Source organism: Mustelus asterias, chromosome 8 (genome assembly GCF_964213995.1).
Source record: "Mustelus asterias chromosome 8, sMusAst1.hap1.1, whole genome shotgun sequence".
NCBI classification, from domain to species: domain Eukaryota; kingdom Metazoa; phylum Chordata; class Chondrichthyes; order Carcharhiniformes; family Triakidae; genus Mustelus; species Mustelus asterias.
This window is the reverse complement of record NC_135808.1, coordinates 67,010,320-67,023,917: the sequence shown is the minus strand read 5'-3', so window position 1 is coordinate 67,023,917 and position 13,598 is coordinate 67,010,320. Positions and strand designations below refer to the sequence as shown.

Here is a 13,598-nt window from a genome sequence, read left to right as displayed (position 1 = left end):
ACAAGAAAGGAATAAATGTAACACCCATAATAATTCAAATGGTTCAGTTAAAGAACTGAACTCCCAACTGAACACTTCATAAAATTAACATGAAAGTGTTGATAGGTGGTGGTTTAGAGTTTGCTTCTGAGTTGGATTAAGATAAAAGTGAAGCATTATTTTTATTGCCATTGTTCATGGGTCTATTTAATGAACATATTTAAATTCATTGCTATGATAATATAATGCCTGGAATGATTACATTTGCAATAGGAGGCTGGGTTTCCCATCGCCTTATGAATTAAACGCTGGGTCTCTATGATCAAAGACTGGATGATTTCTTGTTCAGTAAGTTACCCATATTAAAGATTCCTCTATTTGACTTGGAATGTAACCATTATCTGGTTGTGAAATGGAGGACATAACAACACATCAGTTTGGCACCAATCAAATCTGGATGGTACTCTAACCTGCTCCCTTTCTGCAAACTATTCTTGGCATTATATAATCTATAGACACTGTCAGATCATGGAGAGTTCAAACCATTGGAAAGAATACATGTTGCGTACAAAGCAGAATAATAATTAAAAAGTTCACTTTTAATAATGAGCAGTACTTAGAATTTCAGTATTTGCTTCATTTCGATGTTAAATTGAAACAGAAGTTGAGTAATAATGTGATTTTACAGTTCAGTACCACACCTCCCATTATGATTTTGGCTTCAGAAATGATTAAACTGCTCATTTTGGATGGCATTATTTTCTGGCTTTAAAGCGATCAACCTCATCCGATGGAGCCCAGCATAAATGGATTCTCACCATTAAGTGCCAAGCTCAGCCGCCAGCAACTGCTCAATCGAAACACAGAGCAATCAAAGCAAATTTCAACAAGGTGGCATCCATATCGAGTCAATGTATTCTTAGTTTACCACTGGGAAGAAAAGTGAAGGCAATAAAGCCAGCTGATTGTGTAGCATTTGGTAGAGTTTGTTATGAACTATTGACCAGGCGATCTGTGTGTGTGTGTGTGTGTGTGTGTGTGTGTGTGTTCTGAATACTAAAAACACTCCCATTTTGTGCAGAAATCAATTGTTCGTTCTTAGGCAGAAATGACGGCATTCTGTACAAGTGGCAAGCCTCTAACTTGTCATCACCCAATCACTGTTCCTTCATTGGACCTGCTTTGTTCAACCTGGGTAGTGTCCTGCACTATGGGCTTTGGCCCTCACCTAGGTTTCTCTCTGACCTCTCATCCTAACAATGGAATTAATGAAGCATTTACTGAAACTCTTCCTATGGAATTGTCTTTCAAGGTAAAATTATGCAAAAATGGAATATGAAGAAACATGCATTACACAGTATATTTAATAATGATCATGCACTGGCTATACAATTTTCAATACTTAAAGCATTTACTTTAAATGTTTTGGTTAATATTGTCAATGGGCAAGGAATACAATGCCGACGAAGTATTCTATTCATTGTTTGAGTATAGCTACCTTTCTAGGAATTTCTTTTACGTTTTGTGTTTGTCCTTATAGTTTATTTTTGATGCAACATTTTACCATATGTTTTCATGAGGAGGATAGTATAGAACCTCATTAATACAATGTGGTTAGCCTATGTTATGTTCCAGCAAAGCAAATGCAAATCATTGTTAGGAAATTATGCAGTTCTGCATTAAAGTCAATCTGATATGCTGCTCCTTAACATGGCAGTGCAGTCCCTCTTCAATTCAATCTAGTTGGTCAGATAATTGACGTACAAAATAAAACCATTCCATCAAAAACGTGCTGCCATGTTTAGTTGTTACAGAGAATGAGACGAAATGTGATTGTAAGGATCGAGTAACATTAATATCTGATTATCTGACTGCCTTCAGGCATTTCCTTTCTTTAAGTGCTCCACTTATCCCAGCCACAATACAGTACGTGTGAAGTTGGCAAGGGCTTTCTACGGCCATTTCACCTCCATCCTCTCTTGTTTTCCTTCAAGTCATCCAACACATTCCAGCCAGTCCATGACAGAGTTGGTTTAATCTTAGCATTGTTAGCAGATAGCCCATCATAGAAGGAGAAATAAATGTGCTAGAGCAGAATAAACCTTTCAGTGATAGAATCGAGACTATTCTATTTCATGTTTATTGGCTGCTGATGTCCATAAGTGACAAGAATAATTTTCTCATGAGTTTAAATGTATTTGGGAACTTCATATAACTGGAAATAAACATCTGACATAAAATGCATGTGGACCTATTAGTAGAGATTTTACTTGGACACGTTAATATAGATTGTATATGGATATACAACAGTGCCGTAACTGTGTCGTAACTGTGTATCCTGACACTTTTTGGTTTATTTAGTTACTTTGTTTGAATGCGATGTGTTTATTAAGGGGCTGTGCCAATATTGAGTTAATTGATTGTAATGGTCAGCATTTAGGTGGATTCACCATGTTGAACTCCAATCTCTTTCTCTTTCACTTTGCCTTCAACAGAATCTAATTGAAATGACATGGTTAAAAATCCAATAGGGTAAGCCCGCAACCCCAGGCTGCCCCTGCCAGTGAAGCATCTGTGATACATTGCTCTGTTGCCACTGAAGTATTGTAGATCATGGAGAGGAATTTTGCACATTCTGATTGATGAATGTACTATTTATTGAAACATTTCTCAGATGAAATAGGGAGGTGTATTTGGTGTGATCAAATGAATGATTGTATGAACTTGTGTACAGGCTTCATCCAAGTGTGCAATGAAATCTACAATGGAGATAGAATAGTCACACTGCACCTTAGGAAAGGTGATTATCTGGTGGTCAATATAAACAGCTAGAACAGTCGTTTACCAAGGCTTGTGTCGCCATAAAGCTAAGCCTTGAGGGCTACATCTGCTGATACTTGCATTGCTTACTCTGCACACTGTCAGTGCTTCTGTGGGTTAAAACAAACTATCAGAATATTTATTGTAGTTTAAGAGCATATTCTTAAACTGTAGTATAGTGTGATATATCCAGAGTAGGCTTCACTAGTAAATATAGGAACCTTTTGATAACTCCAATAAGAAACCTTCCACAGCATTTGCTATACCAACTGCACACAAGGAGAAAAGGTGCTTGCTCATAGAAAAAGCAGTGTATTTTTACTTTCATTTTTTTTCAAAAGGTTTTTCCAGATTCTTGTCATGATGGTGATAAGAATTTTAAAGGAATTAATTAAATTTTCCAAGAATTTGTTTGAAGCCACATGGTTATTTATCACTGGATATAATCTCTTCAGAAAAATATAGAGAAAGAAAACACACATAAAAGACAAGTACAACATTAAAGGTACACTTTGCCATAGATGGTGCCTGTTTATTTCAGGGCTATGCAAAGACAAGTGTTAGATTTAAATGATAGCTCAGTTTAGTGCTCAAAGCCTTAAAAGAAAAAAATCACTTGGAATAATTGCTTTAGCTAACAGCGGTGAGAGAATATTCAGTTAGCGACTCTGTGGGGAGACCAATAGTCTCACTCCATCCAGCCTTTGCACAGCCCAGTTACATTGTTACTTTATCAGCTCCATGTAGAGTTCAGATTTCAGAAACCTGCTGAACGAATCCTTCTCCATCAGAGTGAGCACTCTCTTCTGGGCCAGTTCAAATGTTGATGTTGAAGGTTCAGCAAGGCTCTTCACTGTCATCTCTTTGGTGTAGTGGTCGACATTGACCTAAACAGCAGAAGGCAAAAGCTCAATATGTGCTCTCATTACATTGTAAAAGCCTCATTTAACCATTGAGAATGTTTGGGCTCAAGTTGTATATCCTTGTTTTAAAAATCGAGTAAATTTGGATTTCAAAATGATCTGAAAGTATGGATGCAATCTTTAACCTGGAATGTTTATGAACACCTTTATAGGTCTAGAAAAAAGCCTGGAAAAGGGAAGCACTTTATAGACAACGGTACCATTTTCATGGGATTATTTCCCAAGAAAACAAGTCTTCCGAATGTTTGGAAGGATTACTTCACACATGGAATATGCATTGAGCCCTGTTATTCTCTGTAGCATTCATGAGTAATGTTTTCAAAAAAAAGTGTTCTTGGCTTTCTGTTTGTAAATAAGTAATAATTTTTATGGTTAGAGCTTAAAGTGTGCAACCTCATAATACCTGACCATGTAAAATACAATATGATAGCAAATGTTCCTTGCATGGTCTTCCGAAACAAAGCGGCTGTCAAAGAAGAGACCCAGTACATTCCAGATGTTAAAATGTACATGCTAGCTAGCATCACCATTGGGTAAAAGTCATCCTAAGTTAATAAATACATAATTCCATGTTGCTGAGAAGGCCTACAGCTTTCCAGGTGCAGGAAATCTTGTATTTCAAACAGCTGCATTTTATTTTGCCTTGGAATGAGATGAGTGCAGACACTGCTTTAATATTCTCTAATCACGTACTATTGCTTTTTGTGTCATCCAATTTCAAAATCCTTCAACATACCATCACCATCACTAGACAAGCGATGTGGGGATGTCAGTGTTGGACTGGGGTCGGCACAATGAGTCTCACAAGTCCAACAGGTTTACTTGGAATCACAAGCTTCCAGAGTGCTGCTCCTTCATCAGGAGAGTGGAAGTTAGTTCACAAACAAGGCATATATAGGCAAAGACACAATTGCAAGATAATTATAGATTGGAATGTGAAGAATGGTTGGAATGAGAGTCACATTCCAATCTGTAATTAGCTTGCAATTGTCTCTTTGCCTATATAAACCTCTCCACTCACCTGATGAAGGAGCAGCGCTCTGAAAGCTCGTGATTCCAAATAAACCTGTTGGACTTTAGCCTGGTGTTGTGAGACTTTGTACTAGGGAAGTAATATTAGCCAAAATAATGGGCCAAAAGGCAGATAATTCCCCTAATCTTGATGGCTTGCATGCTAGGACCCTAAAAGAAGAAGCTATAGAAATAGTTGTTGCATTGGTTGTAATTTTCCAAAACTCCTTGGATTCTGGAGAAGTACCAGAGGATTGGAAAACTGTCAACGTGGCACCCCTATTCAAAAAGGAACAGAGGCAAAAAGTGGGTAACTGTAGGCCAATTAGCTTAGCATCTATTGTTGGAATCAATTATTAAGGAAGCACATTTGGAAAATCATAATCTAATCATTCAGAGTCAGCATGGCTTCATGAAAGGGAAATCATGTCTGACTAATTTAGAGTTTTTTGAGGACGTCTCAACCAGAGTGGATAGAGGGGATCCAGTATTTGGACTTCCAGAAGGCATTCGACAAGGTACCTCAAAAGGTTAAGTCCTTGTGTATATTTAAGGCTGAGATAGATAGATTTTCGATCAGTAAGGGAATCAAGAGGAAAGGACAGGAAAGTGGATGTGAGGAACATCAGATCAGCAATGATCCTACTGAATGGCAGAGCAGGCTCAAGGGGCCAAATGGCCTACTCCTGTTCCTATTTCTTATCGTCTTATGGTCTACTACCTTGACGTTTTCCACTAAGGTGATCTTCTCGATGAGCATGCAGGAATAAAAACCATGAAGGATTGAGTCAAGGGATATAGAAAGAGATTTCATTTCTTCAGTTAGAAAGGGTGTTATATCTCCCTGTCTAAAACAAAGCCAAATCTACATTGGCTCTTCTGATGATTGTCCTACCTCTTTCGGGGCCTCTTTCTCGATGAAATCTTCATAGATCTTCTTTGCCTTGGAGACCAGCTTAATAGGTGACTTGGTTGCTTTGTAGTCCTCACAGGCCATCCAGAACTCGATGTTCTCCTCGCTGTGCTCCAATTGGAGGAAAGCTTTGAAGGCAGTCTGGCCATCTGGAAACAAACCAGTGGAAAATAGCTTTCTAAGTTTATCATGTTTCACCACAGCCATCAGCTGGAATAGATTAAACAAGCATATTTCATGATTTAATCACAAGCACTTTTATTCTGCTGTCAATTAAATCTGGCTACAGTGCTTGACATTCTTGGCCACACGTGTTTGATACCATATATGAGAAAGTTTGATAACTGTTTTGATATGGACCACTGAGGCAAAAAACTGTCCAGATGTTGGCAGAAGGCAAACAACTCAAGAGACCACCAGCTAAATATCTCCCAAAGCGGGAGATCTTAGGGTTCAACTCTTTAGGTCAAACACAGCCGAACAACTGGTTCAGATCTCAGTGCGACTCCAGAAAGCGCTAACTTCAGTCTAAGAAGGGCACCAGCATTAAGTAGAAGAAAGAACTGGTGACAAATTGCCCTCAACTTTCTAAAGCCCAAGAGAAGGGGCATTGCAAAATTCCAGCATAGTTGACATTACATCGAATGCCAATGTTTGGACACATCTGGCCTCAAATGATCTTTTGACAAGAGTGTGATCGAAAAGCGTGCATTTAGAAAGAGAGATTACAAATAACTACAACAAAAACAGAATCCTTTTCTCATGATTGTTAAAAGTTTTATTTGACGTTGTGAGTTCCCACTGCATTTGTATGATACAAGAATGTTGAATGATCAAAATCATGATAATGCCCAAATAGCGTGACTGAAAAATACATGGGAGATGTTTTCCATCTGCGTTCGCCCCAAGACCAGGAAATCCTGCCTGAGGGAGCGGAAATCCTGCCTCTGGGAGCGGACCTGCGGGGTGGAGACTGTGAGCGGTGAGAGAGAGAGCGCGGACTGTGAGTAAATTCTGGGGTTTTTTTTGTCTAATTTTCGGGAGGTTTTTTGTAATTAACGGAAACCGGAAGGCCGCTTCGCGAAGCCTGCCGGTAGCTGTAGTTTTTTTTTTTCTCTCGGGCCCCTAGCCCTATAAATTGGTGCAGAGGAGATACCCGATCCTCTACACTGGTAGAGGACCCCACCCTTCCATCCTCCTCTAACCTAATTATAAGTGTGGGGAAGTTTTTTTTTTTGTTTTCTTTTTTTCTTGCTGGTAATGGCTTCAGGGATGGCAGTTCAGGCAGTATGCTGCATCTCCTGTGGGATGTATGTGGTGAGGAAATCCAGTAGTGTTTCAGGAGATTTTAGTTGTAAGAAGTGCATTAGATTGCAGCTTCTGGAGGAGCGTGTAAAGGAGATGGAGGGGGAGTTAGAGGAACTCCGCATAATTCGGGAGGCGGAGGTGGAAGTTGATAGGAGTTATAGAGAAATAGTAACTCCTAGAAATGAGGCTTGGGTCAATGCCAGGAGGAGGGGTAAGAAGCAATCGGGAAGACAATCCCCTGGGGCGGTTCCCCTCCATAATAGGTTTTCGGTGCTGGAGGCTACAGTTGAGGAGGAATCAACTGAGCATAGAGAGCAGATCTCTGGGGGTGAGCCGAGTGAGAAAGCTCAGGTGGTTAGGGGCTGTAAAAGACTGGGCCTTGTGATTGGGGACTCCACAATTAAGGGGACAGATAGGAGGGTCGGAACTAAAGGTAGGGACTCAGGGTTGGTGTGTTGCCTACCAGGGGCTGGGGTCCGGGATGTGTCTGACAGGGTATTCAGGACTCTTAGGGGGGAGGGAGATAAACCACAAGTTATTGTACATGTGGGGACACACGACATAGGGAGGATAGGGGAAGGGGATATTAAACAAAGAACAAAGAACAAAGAACAATACAGCACAGGAACAGGCCCTTCGGCCCTCCAAGCCCGCGCCGCTCCCCGGTCCAGGATTGAATCCTGAATCCAGGATCCCCGCCCAATTTTCCAGCCTATCTACATACCAATATCCTATCCACCGAGCTGTCCCTCACAGCTACGATGCTTTGTTCATTACAACCTATTAACTTACCCCCACCCCCCCATCCCAGACCATGTGATCTCCAGGGAGAGGCGAAAACCCAGAGTGAAAAACCCCAGGGCCAATATGGGGAAAAAAAAAAAATCTGGGAAATTCCTCTCCGACCCCCTGAGGCGATCAAAACGAGTCCAGGAGATCACAATGGCCCCGATCGGAAAATGCTTCCCAACCCGAGTCATTTCCACTTCCACGAACACCATATGAATCCCCTGCCCCCGAGACAGGTTCCCAACTATCCGCAGTCTCACTCTGTACTGGCACCAGCAAGATGATCGTAGAATGAAGCCTTGAAACGAGAAACCAGGAACAATTAGCCCGCGCCGCTCCCTGGTCCAAACTAGATCACTCTTTTGTATCCCTCCATTCCCACTCCGTTCATATAGCTGTCTAGATAAGTCTTAAACGTTCCCAGTGTGTCCGCCTCCACCACCTTGCCCGGCAACACATTCCAGGCCCCCACGACCCTCTGTGTGAAATATGTCCTTCTGATATCTGTGTTAAACCTCCCCCCCTTCACCTTGAACCTATGACCCCTCGTGAACGTCACCACCGACCCGGGGAAAAGCTTCCCACCGTTCACCCTATCTATGCCTTTCATAATTTTATACACCTCTATTAAGTCTCCCCTCATCCTCCGTCTTTCCAAGGAGAACAACCCCAGTTTCCCCAATCTCTCCTCATAACCAAGCCCCTCCATACCAGGCAACATCCTGGTAAACCTCCTCTGTACTCTCTCCAAAGCCTCCACGTCCTTCTGGTAGTGTGGCGACCAGAACTGGACGCAGTATTCCAAATGCGGCCGAACCAACGTTCTATACATCTGCAACATCAGACCCCAACTTTTATACTCTATGCCCCGTCCTATAAAGGCAAGCATGCCATATGCCTTCTTCACCACCTTCTCCACCTGTGACGTCACCTTCAAAGATCTGTGGACTTGCACACCCAGGTCCCTCTGCGTCTCTACACCCTTTATGGTTCTTCCATTTATCGTGTAGCTCCTCCCTACATTATTCCCACCAAAATGCATCACTTCGCATTTATCAGGATTGAACTCCATCTGCCATTTCCTTGCCCAAATTTCCAGCCTATCTATATCCTTCTGTAGCCTCTGACAATGTTCCTCACTATCTGCAAGTCCTGCCAGTTTTGTGTCGTCCGCAAACTTACTGATCACCCCAGTTACTCCTTCTTCCAGATCATTTATATAAATCACAAACAGCAGAGGTCCCAATACAGAGCCCTGCGGTACACCACTAGTCACAGGCCTCCAGCCGGAAAAAGACCCTTCCACTACCACCCTCTGTCTTCTATGACCAAGCCAGTTCTCCACCCATCTAGCCACCTCCCCCTTTATCCCATGGGATCCAACCTTTTTCACTAGCCTACCATGAGGGACTTTGTCAAACGCTTTACTAAAGTCCATATAGACAACATCCACGGCCCTTCCTTCGTCAACCATTTTGGTCACTTCTTCAAAAAACACCACCAGGTTCGTGAGGCATGACCTCCCTCTCACAAAACCATGTTGACTATCGTTAATGAGTTTATTCCTTTCTAAATGCGCATACATCCTATCTTTAAGAATCTTCTCCAACAACTTCCCCACCACGGACGTCAAGCTCACCGGCCTATAATTACCCGGGTTATCCTTCCTACCCTTCTTAAATAACGGGACCACATTGGCTATCCTCCAATCCTCTGGGACCTCACCTGTGTCCAGTGACGAGTCAAAGATTTGCGTCAGAGGCCCAACTATTTCACCTCTCGTCTCCCTGAGCAGCCTTGGATAGATTCCATCAGGCCCTGGGGATTTGTCAGTCTTTATATTCTCTAACAAACCTAACACTTCCTCCTTTGTAATGGAGATTTTCTCCAACGGTTCAACACTCCCCTCCGAGACACTCCCAGTCAACACATCCCTCTCCTTAGTGAATACCGACGCAAAGTATTCATTTAGGATCTCCCCTACCTCTTTGGGCTCCAAGCATAAGTCCCCACTTTTGTCCCTGAGAGGTCCGATTTTTTCCCTTACAACCCTTTTGTTCCTAACGTATGAATAAAATGCCTTGGGATTCTCCTTAATCCTGTCTGCCAAGAACATTTCGTGACCCCTTTTTGCTCTTCTAATTCCCCGTTTGAGTATTTTCCTACTTTCATTATACTCCTCCAGAGCTCCCTCCGTTTTTAGCTGCTTGGACCTAACATACGCCTCTCTTTTCCTTTTGACCAGTCCCTCAATTTCCCTGGTTATCCACGGTTCTCTAATCCTACCCTTCCTATCCTTCTTTTTTACAGGCACATGCCTGTCCTGTAGCCCTAACAACCGTTCCTTAAAAGACTGCCACATACCAGATGTGGATTTACCCTCAAACAGCCTCTCCCAATCAAGAGCTGCCAATTTCTGCCTGATCCCAATAAAGTTAGCCTTCCCCCAATCCAACACCTTACCCTTGGGACACCACTCATCCTTTTCCATCACTATCCTAAAGCTAACAGAATTGTGGTCACTATTTGCCACATGTTCCCCGACCAAAACTTTGAAGACCTGACCGGGTTCATTCCCCAGCACCAGGTCCAGTATAGCCCCCTCTCTAGTTGGGCTGTCCACATATTGTTCCAACGAACCCTCCTGTACACATTTTACAAATGCCTCACCATCCAGAGTCCCTGCCCTCAGCGATTTCCAGTCTATACCAGGGAAATTGAAGTCTCCCACTACAACAACCCTATATTTCCTGCACCTATCCAGTATCTCCTGACATATCCATTCTTCCACTTCCCTTGGGCTGTTGGGGGGCCTGTAGTACACCCCCAACATAGTGACTGCGCCTTTCCTGTTTCTAAGCTCCACCCAGAGTGACTCGCTACACGACTCCTCTGAATTGTCCTCCCTCTGCACCGCTGTAATATGCTCTCCAACCAATACCGCTACTCCCCCACCTCTTTTGGCCCCTCCTCTGTCTCGTCTAAAACACTTGTACCCTGGAATATTCAGCTGCCAGTCCTGTCCCTCTTTCAACCAAGTCTCCGTCACCGCAACCACATCCAAATTCCTCGTGCGCATTAAGGCCCCAAGTTCGTCTGTTTTACCTGCTACGCTCCTTGCATTGAAGTATAAGCACTCCAGACCCCCAGGCTCAGTGAGGTCGTCCTCCCCCAGAGTGCTCTTCTTCTTTGCCAGCCTTGTCCCAGCCCCAAGCTCGTCCCCAGCCACCACACTTATAGACCTAATAGTTTGATCCCCACCCCCCTGCCACACTAGTTTAAACCCCCCCGAACTGCATTAGCAAAGCTCCCAGCCAGGATATTTGTGCCCTTCCAACTTAGTTGTGACCCCTCCCTCTTGTACAGGTGCCATCCTCTCCTGAAAACCTCCCATTGGTCTATGAAAATAAAGCCCTCCCTCCTGGACCAGTCCTTTAGCCAGGCAGGGATTTATGGAGTTGGGGTGGAAACTAAAGGCCAAGACTGACAGAGTGGTTATCTCTGGACTCTTGCCTGTACCACGGGATAGTTTAGAGAGGAATAGGGAGAGGGAAGGTTTGAATTCATGGCTGAGGGGATGGTGCAGGAGGGAGGGGTTCAGGTACTTAAGCAATTGGGGCTCGTACTGGGGAAGGTGTGACCTCTATGAGAAGGATGGTCTACACCTTAATCAGGAGGGGACCAATATCCTGGGGGGTAAATTTGCTAAGGCCATGCAGGGAGGTTTAAACTGATTCGGGGGGGGGGAGGGATCCTGAGTAGTGGGGCTGAAAGTGAGGGATGCATGGATGGGGACTGCAATGCACGGCATTGCAGAGGTGGGGTGGAGCAGGGTTTGAAATGTGTATACTTCAATGCCAGGAGTATTCGCAATAAAGTGGGTGAACTTGCAGTGTGGATCAGTACCTGGGACTTCGATGTTGTGGCTATTTCAGAGACATGGATAGAGCAGGGGCAGGAATGGATGCTGCAGGTCCCGGGGTTCAAATGTTTTAGTCGAAGTAGGGAAGGAGGTAGAAGAGGGGGAGGGGTAGCATTATTGGTCAGAGATTGTATCACAGTGTCAGAGAGGAGGTTTGATGAGGACTTATCTGTTGAGGTAGTATGGGCGGAGATTAGAAATAGGAGAGGAGAGGTCACCCTGTTGGGAGTCTTTTATAGACCTCCTAAAAGTTCTAGAGAGGTTGAGGAAAGGATTGCGGAGTCAATCCTGCTTAGGAGTGAAAGTAATAGGGCAATTGTTATGGGGGATTTTAACTTGACTAATATTGACTGGAATTGTTATAGCTCTAGCTCGTTAGAGGGGTCAGTTTTTGTTCAAAGCGTGCAGGAAGGATTTTTGACTCAGTATGTAGACAGGCCAACTAGAGGTGAGGCTATATTGGATCTGGTGCTGGGAAATGAGCCAGACCAGGTGCTAGACTTGGAAGTTGGTGTGCATTTTGGTGATAGTGACCACAATTCGGTTACGTTCACCTTAGTGATGGAAAGGGATAGGCATGAACCTCGGGCCAGTGGTTTTAGCTGGGGGAAGGGTAATTATGAGGCTATTAGGAGAGAATTAGGAAACATAGGTTGGACTAGGAGATTACAGGGACTGGGAACGTCCGACATGTGGAGTTTTTTCAAGGAGCAGCTACTGCGAGTCTGTGATAGGTATGTCCCTGTCAGGCAAGGAGGAATTGGTAGGGCTAGGGAACCGTGGTGCACCAAAAAAGTTTCTTTGTTGGTTAAAAAGAAAAAGGAGGCTTATGTTCGGATGAGACGTGAGCACTCGGGTAGTGCACTAGAAAGCTTTAGATTGGCTAAGAGGGAGTTGAAGAGCGAGCTTAGAAGGGCTAAAAGGGGACATGAGAAGACTTTGGCGGATAGGGTTAAAGAGAATCCTAAGGCGTTCTATAGGTATGTCAAGAACAGAAGGTTGGTTAGGGCAAGTTTAGGGCCAGTTATAGATGGCAGAGGGAAGTTATGTGTGGAACCGGAGGAGATTGGTGAAGCATTGAACCAATATTTCTCTTCGGTGTTCACGCAAGGGGACATGAATATAGCTGAGGAGGACACTGGGTTGCAGGGGAGTAGAATAGACAGTATTACAGTTGATAAGGAGGATGTGCAGGATATTCTGGAGGGTCTGAAAATAGATAAATCCCCTGGTCCGGATGGGATTTATCCAAGGATTCTCTGGGAGGCAAGAGAAGTGATTGCAGAGCCTCTGGCTCTGATCTTCAGGTCGTCGTTGGCCTCTGGTATAGTACCAGAAGATTGGAGGTTAGCGAATGTTGTCCCATTGTTTAAGAAGGGGAACAGAGACTTCCCCGGGAATTATAGACCGGTGAGTCTCACTTCTGTTGTCGGCAAGATGTTGGAAAAAATTATAAGGGATAGGATTTATAGTTATTTGGAGAGTAATGAATTGATAGGTGATAGTCAGCATGGTTTTGTGGCAGGTAGGTCGTGCCTTACTAACCTTATTGAGTTTTTTGAGAAAGTGACCAAGGAGGTGGATGGGGGCAAGGCAGTGGACGTGGTATATATGGATTTTAGTAAGGCGTTTGATAAGGTTCACCATGGTAGGCTTCTGCAGAAAATGCAGATGTATGGGATTGGGGGTGATCTAGGAAATTGGATCAGGAATTGGCTAGCGGATAGGAAACAGAGGGTGGTGGTTGATAGTAAATATTCATCATGGAGTGCGGTTACAAGTGGTGTACCTCAGGGATCTGTTTTGGGGCCACTGCTGTTTGTAATATTTATTAATGATCTGGATGAGGGTATAGTTGGGTGGATTAGCAAATTTGCTGATGACACCAAAGTCGGTGGTGTGGTAGACAGTGAGGAAGGGTGTCGTAGTTTGC

The 13,598-nt window shown here is 43.6% G+C and overlaps 1 protein-coding gene across 1 annotated transcript in view; it reads right to left on the bottom strand.

Moving 5' to 3' along the window:
• Positions 1 to 1,485: 1,485 nt before the first annotated feature.
• LOC144497212 (regulator of G-protein signaling 5-like) overlaps positions 1,486 to 13,598 on the bottom strand; it is a 46,347-nt gene continuing 34,234 nt past the window's right edge. Inside the window, exons 4-5 of the mRNA XM_078218112.1 lie at positions 5,629 to 5,795; positions 1,486 to 3,686 (exon numbers count right to left, since the gene is read on the bottom strand). Coding sequence (XP_078074238.1) covers positions 3,525 to 3,686; positions 5,629 to 5,795 — 329 coding nt within the window. The 3' untranslated portion in view covers positions 1,486 to 3,524. The remainder of the gene's footprint in view (positions 3,687 to 5,628; positions 5,796 to 13,598) is intronic.